Below are 14,107 nucleotides of genomic sequence, written 5' to 3'. Positions count from 1 at the left end.
TTTTAATTTTTTTTTTTTTTTTTTTTTTGTAGCATTTTTACTAAAAGAAATTTGTCTTTTCCCTTTTTAAATTCTTTTTCATAAATATAAATTAAAAGAAATTTCTTTTTTTCATGAGAGAGAGAATGGGCCCACTCCCAAAAGCAAAACATTAGAAGGCCCACTAAAATGTGGCCCAAAACGATTTTATGATCCAATGTTGTTTTGTTTTAAATTGACTTTACATATTGATTGAGACTCCATCTTTTTTTTATTAAAAAAAATGGTAATTTTATTTTTATTTTTTTAAAAAATAATTCTAAATATTAAATTATACAAAATATATCCTATGTTTTAAATTACAATATTACCCTTGACTTTTTATAAACCGTTCGAGACTATCCTTAAATAAGAATCCATTAGAATATTAGATGAAAAATAAGAAGAATTCCACATCTGTATGGTTAAGATGGCAACAAGCTTAAGAGTTTGAGGTTCAAGTCGAAGTTATCTCCAAAAAATTTATAACGAGCTTGTGAGAGTTCCACACTGGTTGGGGAGAAGAACGAAACACCCTTCATAAAGGTGTGGAAACCTTCCCCTAGCAAACGCGTTTTAAAACCTTAAAGTTACTACATGCATATTAAAATATAAATATATTTAATTTTCGGGAATATTCCATTACGACTTAATGAAAGCCATATTCATTCTTTGACTTAAAATCACATCTCCATGTGCATCCAACCTCCATACCCTACATTTTTTTTTAATATATTTTTTTAACTAAATAATATAAAAAAAAATTCAATATTATTTTGCACCGAGTACGACATGATCATGTTAACTACTTATCTCAAATTGCTTCTAAAATCGAGGACTATTCCCACAGTCCAGCACGTGTTATTTTAGCATGTTTTGTCTTCACTTACAAATAATTCATAACAAATCACCCAACATACAATTTCTCGAACCAAAATATGCTTAACTTTTAGGGTTTCTATGTTGAGAAACCGAGAAGAAACGTGCATATTGTTGATATAAATAGTAACTATTTTTTCTTTTAAACATTTCTTAATCATGTAATTTTCTGTTATTCATATATCACTAATTGTTCGTAATTTTTTTAAAATAATTAAAAAAATGGCTATAAAACTATTTTAATGTATGAAAAGAAAAAAATGATTTTGTTTTTTTACAGGGAAATGTCATCCTTGACACGTCAGCCACGTGAAATGTTGTTGGCTGACTAGGACTTTTTTTTTTAAAAAAAAAAAAATAGAAATTCCGCCTTTATATTAAAAAAAATGTTCTCATAAATCATTTCTAATAAGAAAAGCAACTTAATATTTCGAGATTAATTTTACCGGTTGATATATTATTTATGGAATATATTTTAGATATTATATCTTAATATTCTTTCTTTAGAATATATTTTATTCTCAATATTTAATTAGTTTATATTTTATTTGTCGGTAGGTATTAATGGTTAGCTTGTATTCAATTTAAAGGATATTAATGAGAATACACATTTTTTCAATTCTATTTCTATTTCTCATTCTTAACATTATCCGACTAAAGATAATCTTTAAAATATTTAATTATCGTTAAGTTTTAATATTTTAATTGAATTGTTATAATAAGATTTAAAATTAATCTTTAAATTATTTTTTAAATTATCCGAGTATTAATTTAGTTTTGAACTATACTTTAAAACTTTATATTATTTTTACTGGTTTATCATTCCTTATGAATTTAGTTAGAATTAGTCTTTATAAATTGATAAAAGTCTCATAAATTGGATCAACCAGTATGCTCGACCTTAATTTTATTCATGCAATATACAACTTTCAAGTTTGTTACTCGAACATAATTCATTTGGTAAAAATATAGATTAAATGCTCGAATCTTTCATCATACACGAAACGGGTTTGATTCAACTACTCGTATCGTGGACTTTGTGAAGAGATATGGATACGATAAGAACCTACCCGAGTTGAAAAAAATTAGTAGACGTGAAAGTTTCCGTGTCTTCATAGGCATCGGGAGGTCTCCATGTGGTTGATGGGATTAAAAATATATATATATGTAGCATCATGAGACATTGATTTTGACCTTATGGGTATGTCATTAAATTCCAACAAATAATATGAAATTGGGCAACTCTAAATAAAAAGATTGGGTCTTAGGGTGGAAAATAAATTAAAAGATGACCCTATTTTTGAAACATATAGTCCTACATGCCCATTTTATAAACATTTTGGTCTTTTTTGTGGTTTTTTTCTAAATTTTAAAAAAATTTAGTCAATTTTGAAAAAAAAAATTCTAAATTTCAAATTGACTCATCGGTTGGAGATGATAATGAAACATTTCTTTTCAAGCTTAGGTTGTTACAAACGGTATGAAAGCTAGACACGAGGCAGTTTGCCAATGAGAACACTGGCCCCCGAAGCCCCAAAGGAGGGTGGATTGTGAGATCTCACATTGGTATTAGAGCTAAACACTGAGGTAGTGTGCTAGTGAGAACGCTGGCTCCCAAGTCTCCTAAGAATAGTGGATTATGAGATCCCACGTTGGTATTAGATTCAAGACCCCAAAGGAGGGTGGTTTGTGAGATCCCACATTGGTATTAAATTCAGATATTGGTTGGTGTGTCAATGAGAATGTTGGCCTCCACGACCCTAGGGAGGGTTAGATTGTGAGATCCCATGTTGGAATCAAAGTCAGACACTAGATGGTGTGCCAACAAGAACACTACCCCCAAGACCCTAGACGAGGGTGAATTGTGAGATCTCACATTAGTTAGAGAGAGGAACACGAACCTTATCAAAAGGCTCGCGAGTATCCAACTTAAATTAAGATCGAAATTCAAATAATTTTTAATTTTGTACGGTACGCAAATCACTTAAGACAATTTTCAAGAAAAATCAAACCCTAATTTTTAGTATTTTATTTTCTTTCGTTTTCAATATTCGACAAGTTCATAGATACGGTTTCACATGTATATCAAAAGACGGCGTCCGCTTTAATTTTTCAAAATTATATAATTTAAAAGAAAATTTATATTATTTTAGGGAAATAAATAAGAGATTGAGGATAGAGCAATATATATGCATGCACATGTTTATGTCAACATCTTGCAATTGTCTATTTCTTGACCTTCACATTCATATTTATCTCAAACTTCAAGTGGGAAATTGGCTCATCCACTTGTTTTTTATAATGGGTTTTGAAGAACTATTAATTCTCAAAATACTCATAAATTTTAAATAAATTCATAAAAATCTCTTAAATTATATTCATCTAGACCATGCTATTAATATTAAGAGGCACGAGGTTGGATGTAGACTAAACCTAAACTGTCACACCCGAATAAATGAAGGGTATATTAATGAGCTAAAACCGCATCCGAGTAGAAGCATTGTGAGAATATAATTATTAAGAAATGTTTAAGAAAATTTGAAAGTTATATCTATACTAACAATACCTTATTTTTTCAGTGACTCAATCATAAAAACTTCAAAGTTAAGCGTATTTAGCTTAGAGTAATTCTATGTTAGATGATCTTGAGATTTTTCTTAAAATGCATGTGAGTGAGGACAAAATATGGTAGAAGAACTCACGTTGGTCTATTTAGATAGTATTCATTCTTAGAAACGAGGAGTAATTAACTTATATTGGATTCAAAACATGTAGGTATCCAATTCGAGTTTCGAATTCTTATCCAAATCTTAGGCATAGATCGTTATATAAAGTTAATGGTTGAATGGGTTTATAAACGAATGAGATATCTAAAGATGACATCATAACAAGGTAAGTCATGATGCTCTCTCCATTTGCCGTTCTTTAAATTAGAGTGGGTTTGGAGATTCTCCAAATTATATGGAATGAAAAAAAAAAAAAAAATATATATATATATATATATATATATATATGTATGTATTGTCTTTTAACTTACTTTTGAATTTAAAAAATGACTTGCTTGAATCAAATTTGAATTTGATTTTTAATTTCTAAACGGTCCCTCATAAATTTTTAATTAAATAGGCCCATGGATCTATTGTCTCTTATCTTATATAAAATCAGGCCCAGCCCTTAAAAAGGCCCATGGATCTATTGGATCCACCAAACAAAGGGCCAGCCCATGGTTCTATTGGATCCACCAAAACAAAGCCCAGACCATGGTTCTACTGGATCAACGGAAATCAAGCCCAGGTCAGGGATCTATTGGATTCACCAAAATAAAGCCCAGCCCATGGTTCTATTGGATCCACCAAAATAAAGCCCAGCTCTCTATATTGTTCATTCTAATTTTCAATTAAAAAGGCCCATGGATCTATTGGATCCACCAAAATAAAGCCCAGCCCATGAGCCAAAAGCTCCCTTCATCTAAATGGTCCCTGATAAAATGTTAAATTGATGATAAACCTACGTGATAAGATACTAAACGGAAATACAAAGAAGAAAAAAATAAATTAAAATTAAAAAAGAACACTAAAAACAGTTCACATAACTCAACTAATTCGAACTACCCAAACCACTTGAATTTGGTTGGGTTAGATTTTTTTTTAAACTAAAATTTTAATTAGTTCGTATTTATTCTGCTAGTTATTCCACATATAGGGATCAAAATTTGTAGTTTGCTCAACAAAGTTATAGAAACCATTGGAAATATTCTTATGAAGCAAGGAGACCAACATTGAATGAAAACCATTTAAAAGCTAGGCATAATGAACAACAAGGTCGGGGCATGAAATACCTCTTTTTCTTAAAGCAGAGACAAACCAAGGAGTACATAAGATTAGCCAAACACAGCACAATATCATCTCAGCGATTTGGAAGATAGGTTGAGAGATAACTGTTAGAACAACTAAGTCGATACATGCATTGGAAGTTTGATGGTTAACTAGACGACTTCACAAAATGAGGGGATAGCAATTTTCCGATCTCTAAGATCCCCACATTCTCTCTTCCATCAAATATGGCCTTTAGCTTTTCATCACAATTGATCTGCCTCTTATTAGCTGGGTTCTGCACACCATAATGTGTGTTATGTATCAGCAAAGTCTTCCAAATAAAACAGAAAAGGAAGAAAAGAGGAACTACTAGGTTAATCTCTACAGTTAACACCATTAACAGGATACTAGTTTGACTTACTCCATCAGATAAATTTGGACTAAATTGGTTAGATGTGGCAGGCAACTACTAATTTGCACATGGTACCCTTCTTTCAAGAATGAAAAAAACTCTACTATGAATAAAAAAAATTCATCATGGCTTTCTTTCTTATGGATCCGTGTAGAGAAAGAAATCATGAATTTTCATGAAAAAGACCTAGATTTATATAAAACTCTTCGATAATCTTGTTTATCAAGATATATCTTGGTGTAGCCAATCTAATATTTTCGCTTCCTACAATTATACCACTCTCATTGTAAATTGGGAAGGTTTTTTTAGTAAACTTCTTGATATTATATCTTCTTTGTAGACTTCAAACATCAACGAAATTATCTCTTATAAAAAAATATTAAAAAACAACTATTAGTTTGTAGAATAGGTTGAATTCTAATTTATTACCTTGAACTATGTTAAGGAGTTTATGTATATTGCATAACTTGTTCTAAATAGCATCGAAAGTTATAATTTAGTCCCTATAGTTTGATAAAATACTCCTAAATAATCCCTTCAATAGTCAGATTTTATCAAATATTAGAAACTATGTATGAAACCATAAAGACAAGATTCTAACTTTCAAAGCCACACGATCTCCGAATCATACGGATAAACTCTACAATTAAAACAAAAATTGTTCACATTACAGGGTCAAGGTGGGAGAAGCTTCTTTCGGCTAGATTATCAGTGCATACTCGCACACCCTTCAGAACCCATAGCAAACATATCCACTCATTTGATCAAGAGGCATCAAAGCCCGGTTTAGCCTTTTATGAACTTCAATGAAAGTATTTACACTCAAAATTGGACATCAGGGGGGCTTTCCTAAAAAATATTGGACAGGGATTTAGGTAGGAGCTCCAACCTCTGAGTAGCAGCTAACTTTTTTGAAGAAGGGCATAAACCCAAATCCATGTGACAATAAATGCATTTATGGCCAAAATAGCTTGTTGATTATTCAAGGTACATAGAACTTGGGAACAGAGGGTAAAGATGGTCCATGTTCATCTAATAAATTACGAATTCGATTGCTCAGACTTGAGAATTATTTGGTTCGTGAACTAATAGTGGGAGTTTCCCTATAAATTAACCTATTTTTCGAATTCAGAACTTCCATTTCATAGGCCTTAGATTCATCAACCTACAACAAGGAAGAAACTATATGAAACCAACACTACAACCAAAATTTCAAGCTCTAAGATGAGTTAAAATCAACTTTCAAGGCAATCTCAACAAAATGAAGGAGAAATTAACGAGGCAAACGAACAGGCTGCAGGAAACAAGGAACTACAGCAACAATACCAAAAAAAAATAATAATAATCCATATCAGCAAAAACAGTAGAGAAATGAAAGAACCTGGAGATCATTCAGCTTGATGTAGGACCATATTTGCTTGACGGCTTCAGAACGCGAAGACTCGGACATGCCGAGGAAGCCAGCGAGAGCCGGAGAAACCTGGACGGACTTAAAAATCCCCCCCGAACGATTCCCCTCTTTCTTCTCTCCGGCTTCCGATTTTTTGCGGGTAGCAGCGGCACCTGAAGCTTTTAGCTCCCCCTTGGGAGAAACCGCAGCAGCAGAAGAGTAAGCTTGAGTGGTGGACTTGAGTGAATCTAAGAGGGTTCTGCAACCTCTGAATAACCTAGTGCCATTGTTCAGACCTGACGCCATTTTGCACCGGGGAAGACAGCGTTTGGGTTCGAACTTCAGGGTTTTTGGCCGCTTTTGGTCGACTGAGAGTCTGAGACTGTAAAGGAAATGGAAATGGAGCTTTTAGACTGAGCAGAAGAAATTGGGGGCCCAATAGGAATGGGCTGCCCTATGTTTGGGCCCATGGTGATTGGACTTCCGGTGCCACTGGCCCAAATATTTTTATCTTTCCTGAAACTGTAATAATCAACTTTAAAAAAAACCCAAAATGAAATAGACTAAAATTATTGTAAGGATTTGATAATTATTACAAGTGCACCACATGCTAAAAAGACGTAGGTTGACCATATCTTAAATGGTTTCTAAAATTATTACAAGTGCACCAAAATCAGGCCCAGCCCATGGATCTATTGGATCCACCAAAATCAAGCCCAGCCCATGGATCTATTGGGTGCACCAAAATCATGCCCAGCTCATGTTAGTGACGTGTTGTGATTTTGTGAATGTTTAGTGATCTTTATGATGTGAGATCTCGCGTCGGTTGGAGAGAGGAACGAAACATGTTTTTCTTAGGGTGTGGAAATCGCTCCTTAGAAAACACGTTTTAAAATTGTAAAGTTTACAGTGATATGTAACGAGTTAAAGTGGACAATATCCGCTAGTAGTGGGGTAGAGCCATTACAAATGGTATAAGAGCCGAATACCGGGGGGTGTGCCGATGAGGTTGTTGGGCCCTCACACGAGTGGATTGTGAAATCCTATATCAATTGGAGAAGAAAATCAAACATTTTTTATAAAAGCGTAAAACTTCTCCAACCGTAAAGTCAACCCAAAAGGCTAAAACAAACCATATTTGCTAGAGTTATTATATTAATTTAGAGAAAATATAAAAATATAGCCTTTATTAATTTTGTCCAAATAAAAATATAAATTTAGAGTTATTTTATTAATTTTGGCTAATAAAAAATTAAATTAAGATTTGAAAGATTAAAGCATGTTCCACGTGTTGACACCTAGCTCAAGTTTTCACCGGATAGACCGTTTTCCCGAACTGCACAATGCAGTCGCGCCATCGCTACAAATTCTGGCTAACAGTCCCTCAGCTCTGCTCAGACCAAGAAATATAGCTTAGAGATGGCGGTTTCGTTTTCGCCTCTGCATTTCAAGCCCTCTTTCTCCTTCTCCTCCTCTTCCCTTCCCAAATTTTCCTGCTCCATTCGCCCTGCCGTCATCCTTCCTGTAAGTTTATTCTTTCCTCTCTTTCTATCTGTTTTCGTTTTCAATTTGAATCGTAGCAATGACGATTTCGATTTTGATTTTTAGGGTTTGGGGAACAACTCCGGGGACTACGACAAATTAAGGCTTATTTTGCAAAAGCGGTACGGAGTTCCCTCCGTGGTTGTTAAGGTGTCGAGAATCGACTGGCTGAGGAATGCTGCTGGATTGCTTGATCCTAATTACTGGCGCGGCACTCTCCGGCCTCGGCCTGTCCTCGATTGGTACTTCCAATGTCCAATTTCATTTGTTTAGGCGGGGATTTGGGATATACTTTTTGCGTGCGTTAGGGATTAATTGCTTGATTGTTTAAGCTGGTGAGCAGGTATTTGAACAAAACAGATGAGGCAATCCAAGAAGCCAAGGAGCTTGCTCAAGGTGTTTTTATCTTCGTTTTTGCTTTTTACCTTTGCCCTTTTTTTTTAATTTTTGTATCATTTTTATTGTTTTGATATATTCTTTGAGGGACGGTTTGGGTTTGTTTGTCATTGAGTTGGGAAGCTGAGTTTGGATTCTTAGGCTACTAAACTCACCTTTTAGATTCTGGGTTGAAGATTCTAGGTGGATAACTTAATAACGCTCTCAGATTCTATAACACACTTTACTGCATAATCCAATCTTGCAGTTGTCTTAAGTCAAAGATTCTGGGTTGAAGATTTTAGGTGGATAACTTAATAACACTCTCAGATTCTATATCACACTTTACTGCATAATCCAACCTTGCAGTTGTATCAAGTCAAAGGAGCGGGCATTTGTTTGATGAATTCAACGTTGTAACGGAAGTTGAAACAAAAATCGATCGCACTCACACACTCACAAACAGAAATTAAACAAAGAGATACACAAATTTACGTAGTTCAGAGAGAAGAAATTCTCCTACATCCACGGATGGCAACCAATCTCAATAATCAAAGTGTTTACAAAGAGTATATCTTGTACTCTCACACTACAAAATCTCACTCAACAAAGTTCCTCCCAAAGGTCACTAGGTAAAAACAAAATGACACTCAATTTCAATGTCTCTCAACCATTCTAGACAACCTTTTATATAGGCGTGGAAGCATTAATGTCATACATGAACCAAGATGATTCATGTATCAAAATGGGAGAAGAACAAAAAATGGGTGATGAACCATTCATGAATCCAAAACATTCATGAACCTATCCTTCATGATAAAAGGTGGAGAAATGGCCTTGGCCTTGGATGCTGATGGCTGCATTATACTTGCCAAAACCCTAGCTGTAGGCTTAGCAATGTTTTTCATTATGGTTCATAGCAGTTATATAGTTCTATCATGTTACCTATAAAACATCATTATTCATAATGTTCAAGCCATGGCTTGGCACTCTAGGATGGATCTTGGGAACGAAAGGTAACTAATAAGTAGAAATTTGCATACCAGGAAAGAATAGGGAAGTGATGCGACAGATATTTGTCCCAATACTCAATGAAAATAGATTTTTCCTCTTCTCATTCTTGTTTTGCTGAACTTCATGAGTTTCTGTTCTCATTTACTATTTTTCAACAATCTTAGTGTACTGTAGTTCCTAAAGATCGAATTCTCTCAATCTTTAGGCGAGGCTTTGTCCTTAATTGGGCACTCAGCAGGCGGGTGGCTTGCACGAGTCTACATGGAAGAATTTGGTATATCTCATATTTCCATGTTGCTGACTCTTGGAACCCCTCACCTGTAAGTTCATATTTTTCCTACTTCTTATCTTGCTTCTTCCCCATGAATCTATACTATCTTTGAAGTTTAGAGCTCCATTTTAGTTTCCAAACTTTGAGGCCAAACTTTATGTCTATGTATATGTTATACATTAAGCTTTCATAACATAATGATTTCAAATGTGATGTACTATAGTTGGGGAGGATAGCCAAGGCAAATATTATATGGAGTGGATATCGATGGTAAAACGGTGACAAAGACCAAATAATTCACTTTTAGTAATTGAATTATTACTAAAATAGACATTTTGAAAGTTTAGGGACCACAAGGGAAATATAAATGTATCTTTGGTCGTATACATCAACCTTTTTCATAAGAATGATGGATTACGTGTTTGAATGAATGGTTGTTGTATCCTATCATCCCGAGCTTTGTTAAATTTTCATGTGAAACTAGCAGTAAGATTAACAATGGTTTTTTTTAGGCCACCTCCTAAACATTTGCCAGGAGTGATTGATCAGACGAGGGGGCTTCTGAATTATGTGGACAAATACTGCTCAAAACCTGGTTACAATCCTGAATTGAAATATGTATGTATAGCAGGAAGGTAAATGGAAACTTTGAGATCTCACTCTGTTTTCTTTGCTCAAGAATTCAATTTGTTTCGTCTTTAGGTGACAGTGTGGCCTTATTATCTGGGTCAAATTTTAACCTTCGTTATCAAATTTATAAGAACAGTTTGAGTCTAGAAACAAACTTAGAAAGGAAAACTATGTGGTTCTGTACTATGATAGAGAGAACTATGTAGAGATAGGAGAACAAAAGTTAGAAAAACCTTAGAACTATGTCAAGGAGAGAAAAAACAGGAGCTTGAGATTTTAAAAATATTCTCTGTAAAAATGAAAATTTGATGGATTATCAAATTAACTATGTTAATTCCAGACTTTACTCCTTGAGTCTACTTATAAAAATGTACTGAGAACTGTGTCAAACCGCGCATTGCCAAATGCAGGTACATCCAAGGGGCTCGCTTGTTCAGTTACTCTGATGCAAACACCATTCCTGCAGCTGCTTCCATCGCCAACAACCAACCAGCTCCAGAGTTAACCATAGAAAACAGCACAAGTAGCTCGACAAACACACCCACATTCCGCGCTCGCTTCGTCGGACAAGGATATAAGCAGGTAATAAATTTAAAAACATTGGACAATTGATGGTATATTCATTATGAATATAAAACAGGTTAGAATGATATGTTAAAAGTTGATGTGTCCTCAACCAAAAGATCAAAATTTTGAATTTCCGCCCCGTTCCATATATTGAACTAAAATAATAATAATAATAATGTCGATGTATGACTGACATGATTCAGGTGTGTGGGGAGAGTGAGGTATGGGGAGATGGGGTGGTTCCAGAAGTGTCTGCCCATTTGGAGGGAGCTATCAACGTTAGCTTTGATGGAGTCTATCACTCCCCTGTTGGCTCTGATGATGAACTCAGACCCTGGTATGGTTCCCCTTCTATTCTTGATCAATGGGTTCATCATCTTCTCAATTAATCTTCTTGCCCTCCCCTTTCATTATCTGTCTTAATTGACACAAATCAATAAATTTATTCATTTTTCCATTCCTCCTTGTTATGTTACTCCTTGTTATGTTACTTCTTGTGTACTTTTGTTTATGATCTAACAGACTAACACTAACGTTTATAAATGATTCAATCCCAATCTCCAAGACATAAACTTGCCTTTAAATCCAGTTCCATATTGTTCGTGTTTATTCTGCTAGTTATTCCACATATAGGGATCAAAATTTGTAGTTTGCTCAACAAAGTTATAGAAACCATTGGAAATATTCTTATGAAGCAAGGAGACCAACATTGAATGAAAACCATTTAAAAGCTAGGCATAATGAACAACAAGGTCGGGGCATGAAATACCTCTTTTTCTTAAAGCAGAGACAAACCAAGGAGTACATAAGATTAGCCAAACACAGCACAATATCATCTCAGCGATTTGGAAGATAGGTTGAGAGATAACTGTTAGAACAACTAAGTCGATACATGCATTGGAAGTTTGATGGTTAACTAGACGACTTCACAAAATGAGGGGATAGCAATTTTCCGATCTCTAAGATCCCCACATTCTCTCTTCCATCAAATATGGCCTTTAGCTTTTCATCACAATTGATCTGCCTCTTATTAGCTGGGTTCTGCACACCATAATGTGTGTTATGTATCAGCAAAGTCTTCCAAATAAAACAGAAAAGGAAGAAAAGAGGAACTACTAGGTTAATCTCTACAGTTAACACCATTAACAGGATACTAGTTTGACTTACCCCATCAGATAAATTTTGACTAAATTGGTTAGATGTGGCAGGCAACTACTAATTTGCACATGCTACCCTTCTTTCAAGAATGAAAAAAACTCTACTATGAATAAAAAAAATTCATCATGGCTTTCTTTCTTATGGATCCGTGTAGAGAAAGAAATCATGAATTTTCATGAAAAAGACCTAGATTTATATAAAACTCTTCGATAATCTTGTTTATCAAGATATATCTTGGTGTAGCCAATCTAATATTTTCGCTTCCTACAATTATTCCACTCTCATTGTAAATTGGGAAGGTTTTTTTTGTAAACTTCTTGATATGATATCTTCTTTGTAGACTTCAAACATCAACGAAATTATCTCTTACAAAAAAATATTAAAAAAAAAACTATTAGTTTGTAGAATATGTTGAATTCTAATTTATTAACTTGAACTATGTTAAGGAGTTTATGTATATTGCATAACTTGTTCTAAATAGCATCGAAAGTTATAATTTAGTCCCTATAGTTTGATAAAATACTCCTAAATAATCCCTTCAATAGAGACTATCTATGAAGATTTTATCAAATCTTAGAAACTATGTATGAAACCATAAAGACGAGATTCTAACTTTCAAAGCCACACGATCTCCGAATCATACGGATAAAATCTACAATTAAAACAAAAATTGTTCACATTACAGGGTCAAGGTGGGAGAAGCTTCTTTCGGCTAGATTATCAGTGCATACTCGCACACCTTTCAGAACCCATAGCAAACATATCCACTCATTTGATCAAGAGGCATCAAAGCCTGGTTTAGCCTTTTATGAACTTCAATGAAAGTATTTACACTCAAAATTGGACATCAGGGGGGCTTTCCTAAACAATATTGGACAGGGATTTAGGTAGGAGCTCCAACCTCTGAGTAGCAGCTAACTTTTTTGAAGAAGGGCATAAATCCAAATCCATGTGACAATAAATGCATTTATGGCCAAAATAGCTTGTTGATTATTCAAGGTACATAGAACTTGGGAACAGAGGGTAAAGATGGTCCATGTTCAGCTAATAAATTACGAATTCGATCGCTCAGACTTGAGAATTATTTGGTTCGTGAACTAATAGTGGGAGTTTCCCTATAAATTAACCTATTTTTCGAATTCAGAACTTTCATTTCATAGGCCTTAGATTCATCAACCTACAACAAGGAAGAAACTATATGAAACCAACACTACAACCAAAATTTCAAGCTCTAAGATGAGTTAAAATCAACTTTCAAGGCAATCTCAACAAAATGAAGGAGAAATTAACGAGGCAAACGAACAGGCTGCAGGAAACAAGGAACTAGAGCAACAATACCAAAAAAAAAAAATAATAATCCATATCAGCAAAAACAGTAGAGAAATGAAAAGAACCTGGAGATCATTCAGCTTGATGTAGGACCATATTTGCTTGACGGCTTCAGAACGCGAAGACTCGGACATGCCGAGGAAGCCAGCGAGAGCCGGAGAAACCTGGACGGACTTAAAAATCCCCCCCGAACGATTCCCCTCTTTCTTCTCTCCGGCTTCCGATTTTTTGCGGGAAGCAGCGGCACCTGAAGCTTTTAGCTCCCCCTTGGGAGAAACCGCAGCAGCAGAAGAGTAAGCTTGAGTGGTGGACTTGAGTGAATCTAAGAGGGTTCTGCAACCTCTGAATAACCTAGTGCCATTGTTAAGACCTGACGCCATTTTGCACCGGGGAAGACGGCGTTTGGGTTCGAACTTCAGGGTTTTAGGCCGCTTTTGGTCGACTGAGAGTCTGAGACTGTAAAGGAAATGGAAATGGAGCTTTTAGACTGAGGAGAAGAAATTGGGGGCCCAATAGGAATGGGCTGCCCTATGTTTGGGCCCATGGTGATTGGACTTCCGGTGCCACTGGCCCAAATATTTTTATCTTTCCTGAAACTGTAATAAACAACTTTAAAAAAAACCCAAAATGAAATAGACTAAAATTATTGTAAGGATTTGATAATTATTACAAGTGCACCCTCTTTTTTTTTTTTTTTTTTTTTTAGT

At 34.8% G+C, this 14,107-nt stretch overlaps 3 protein-coding genes across 4 annotated transcripts; 1 reads left to right on the top strand and 2 right to left on the bottom strand.

Moving 5' to 3' along the window:
• Nucleotides 1–4,656: 4,656 nt before the first annotated feature.
• Nucleotides 4,657–6,911, bottom strand: LOC111494406 (upstream activation factor subunit spp27-like). Its single transcript, XM_023144343.1, has 2 exons — nt 6,506–6,911; nt 4,657–5,007 (listed from the first exon to the last, which is right to left on the bottom strand). The coding sequence occupies exons 1-2, from the start codon at nt 6,818–6,820 to the stop codon at nt 4,879–4,881; spliced, it is 444 nt and encodes a 147-aa protein (XP_023000111.1). The 5' UTR covers nt 6,821–6,911; the 3' UTR covers nt 4,657–4,878.
• Nucleotides 6,912–7,837: 926 nt separating this feature from the next.
• LOC111494403 lies at nt 7,838–13,409 on the top strand. 2 transcript variants are annotated; one of them, XM_023144341.1, is made up of 8 exons: nt 7,838–8,038; nt 8,123–8,298; nt 8,400–8,452; nt 9,651–9,765; nt 10,229–10,351; nt 10,757–10,928; nt 11,117–11,250; nt 12,757–13,409. In XM_023144341.1, the coding sequence occupies exons 1-8, from the start codon at nt 7,934–7,936 to the stop codon at nt 12,785–12,787; spliced, it is 909 nt and encodes a 302-aa protein (XP_023000109.1). In that variant the 5' UTR covers nt 7,838–7,933; the 3' UTR covers nt 12,788–13,409. The 2 variants fall into 2 exon arrangements, with proteins under 2 accessions (XP_023000109.1, XP_023000108.1); XM_023144340.1 differs by lacking the exon at nt 12,757–13,409 and having other exon boundaries at nt 7,839–8,038; nt 11,117–11,373.
• LOC111494404 (upstream activation factor subunit spp27-like) lies at nt 11,604–13,876 on the bottom strand. Its single transcript, XM_023144342.1, has 2 exons — nt 13,466–13,876; nt 11,604–11,954 (listed from the first exon to the last, which is right to left on the bottom strand). Exons 1-2 carry the CDS (start codon nt 13,778–13,780, stop codon nt 11,826–11,828), a joined length of 444 nt encoding a protein of 147 aa, XP_023000110.1. The 5' UTR covers nt 13,781–13,876; the 3' UTR covers nt 11,604–11,825.
• Between the last annotated feature and the right edge of the window lie 231 nt (nt 13,877–14,107).

Source organism: Cucurbita maxima, unplaced genomic scaffold (genome assembly GCF_002738345.1).
Source record: "Cucurbita maxima cultivar Rimu unplaced genomic scaffold, Cmax_1.0 Cma_Scf00020, whole genome shotgun sequence".
NCBI classification, from domain to species: Eukaryota; Viridiplantae; Streptophyta; class Magnoliopsida; order Cucurbitales; family Cucurbitaceae; genus Cucurbita; species Cucurbita maxima.
This window is presented reverse-complemented; position numbering and strand designations above follow the sequence as displayed.

Coding starts and splice junctions, on each gene's coding strand:
- LOC111494406 (XM_023144343.1), bottom strand. CDS start 6,820: ATGGCGTCAGGTCTGAACAATGGCACTAGGTTATTCAGAGGTTGCAGA. Junction 5,008..6,505: donor TCAAGCTGAATGATCTCCAG/GTTCTTTCATTT, acceptor TATGGTGTGCAG/AACCCAGCTAATAAGAGGCA.
- LOC111494403 (XM_023144340.1), top strand. CDS start 7,934: ATGGCGGTTTCGTTTTCGCCTCTGCATTTCAAGCCCTCTTTCTCCTTC. Junction 8,039..8,122: donor GCCCTGCCGTCATCCTTCCT/GTAAGTTTATTC, acceptor TTTGATTTTTAG/GGTTTGGGGAACAACTCCGG. Junction 10,352..10,756: donor TATGTATGTATAGCAGGAAG/GTAAATGGAAAC, acceptor TGCCAAATGCAG/GTACATCCAAGGGGCTCGCT.
- LOC111494404 (XM_023144342.1), bottom strand. CDS start 13,780: ATGGCGTCAGGTCTTAACAATGGCACTAGGTTATTCAGAGGTTGCAGA. Junction 11,955..13,465: donor TCAAGCTGAATGATCTCCAG/GTTCTTTTCATT, acceptor TATGGTGTGCAG/AACCCAGCTAATAAGAGGCA.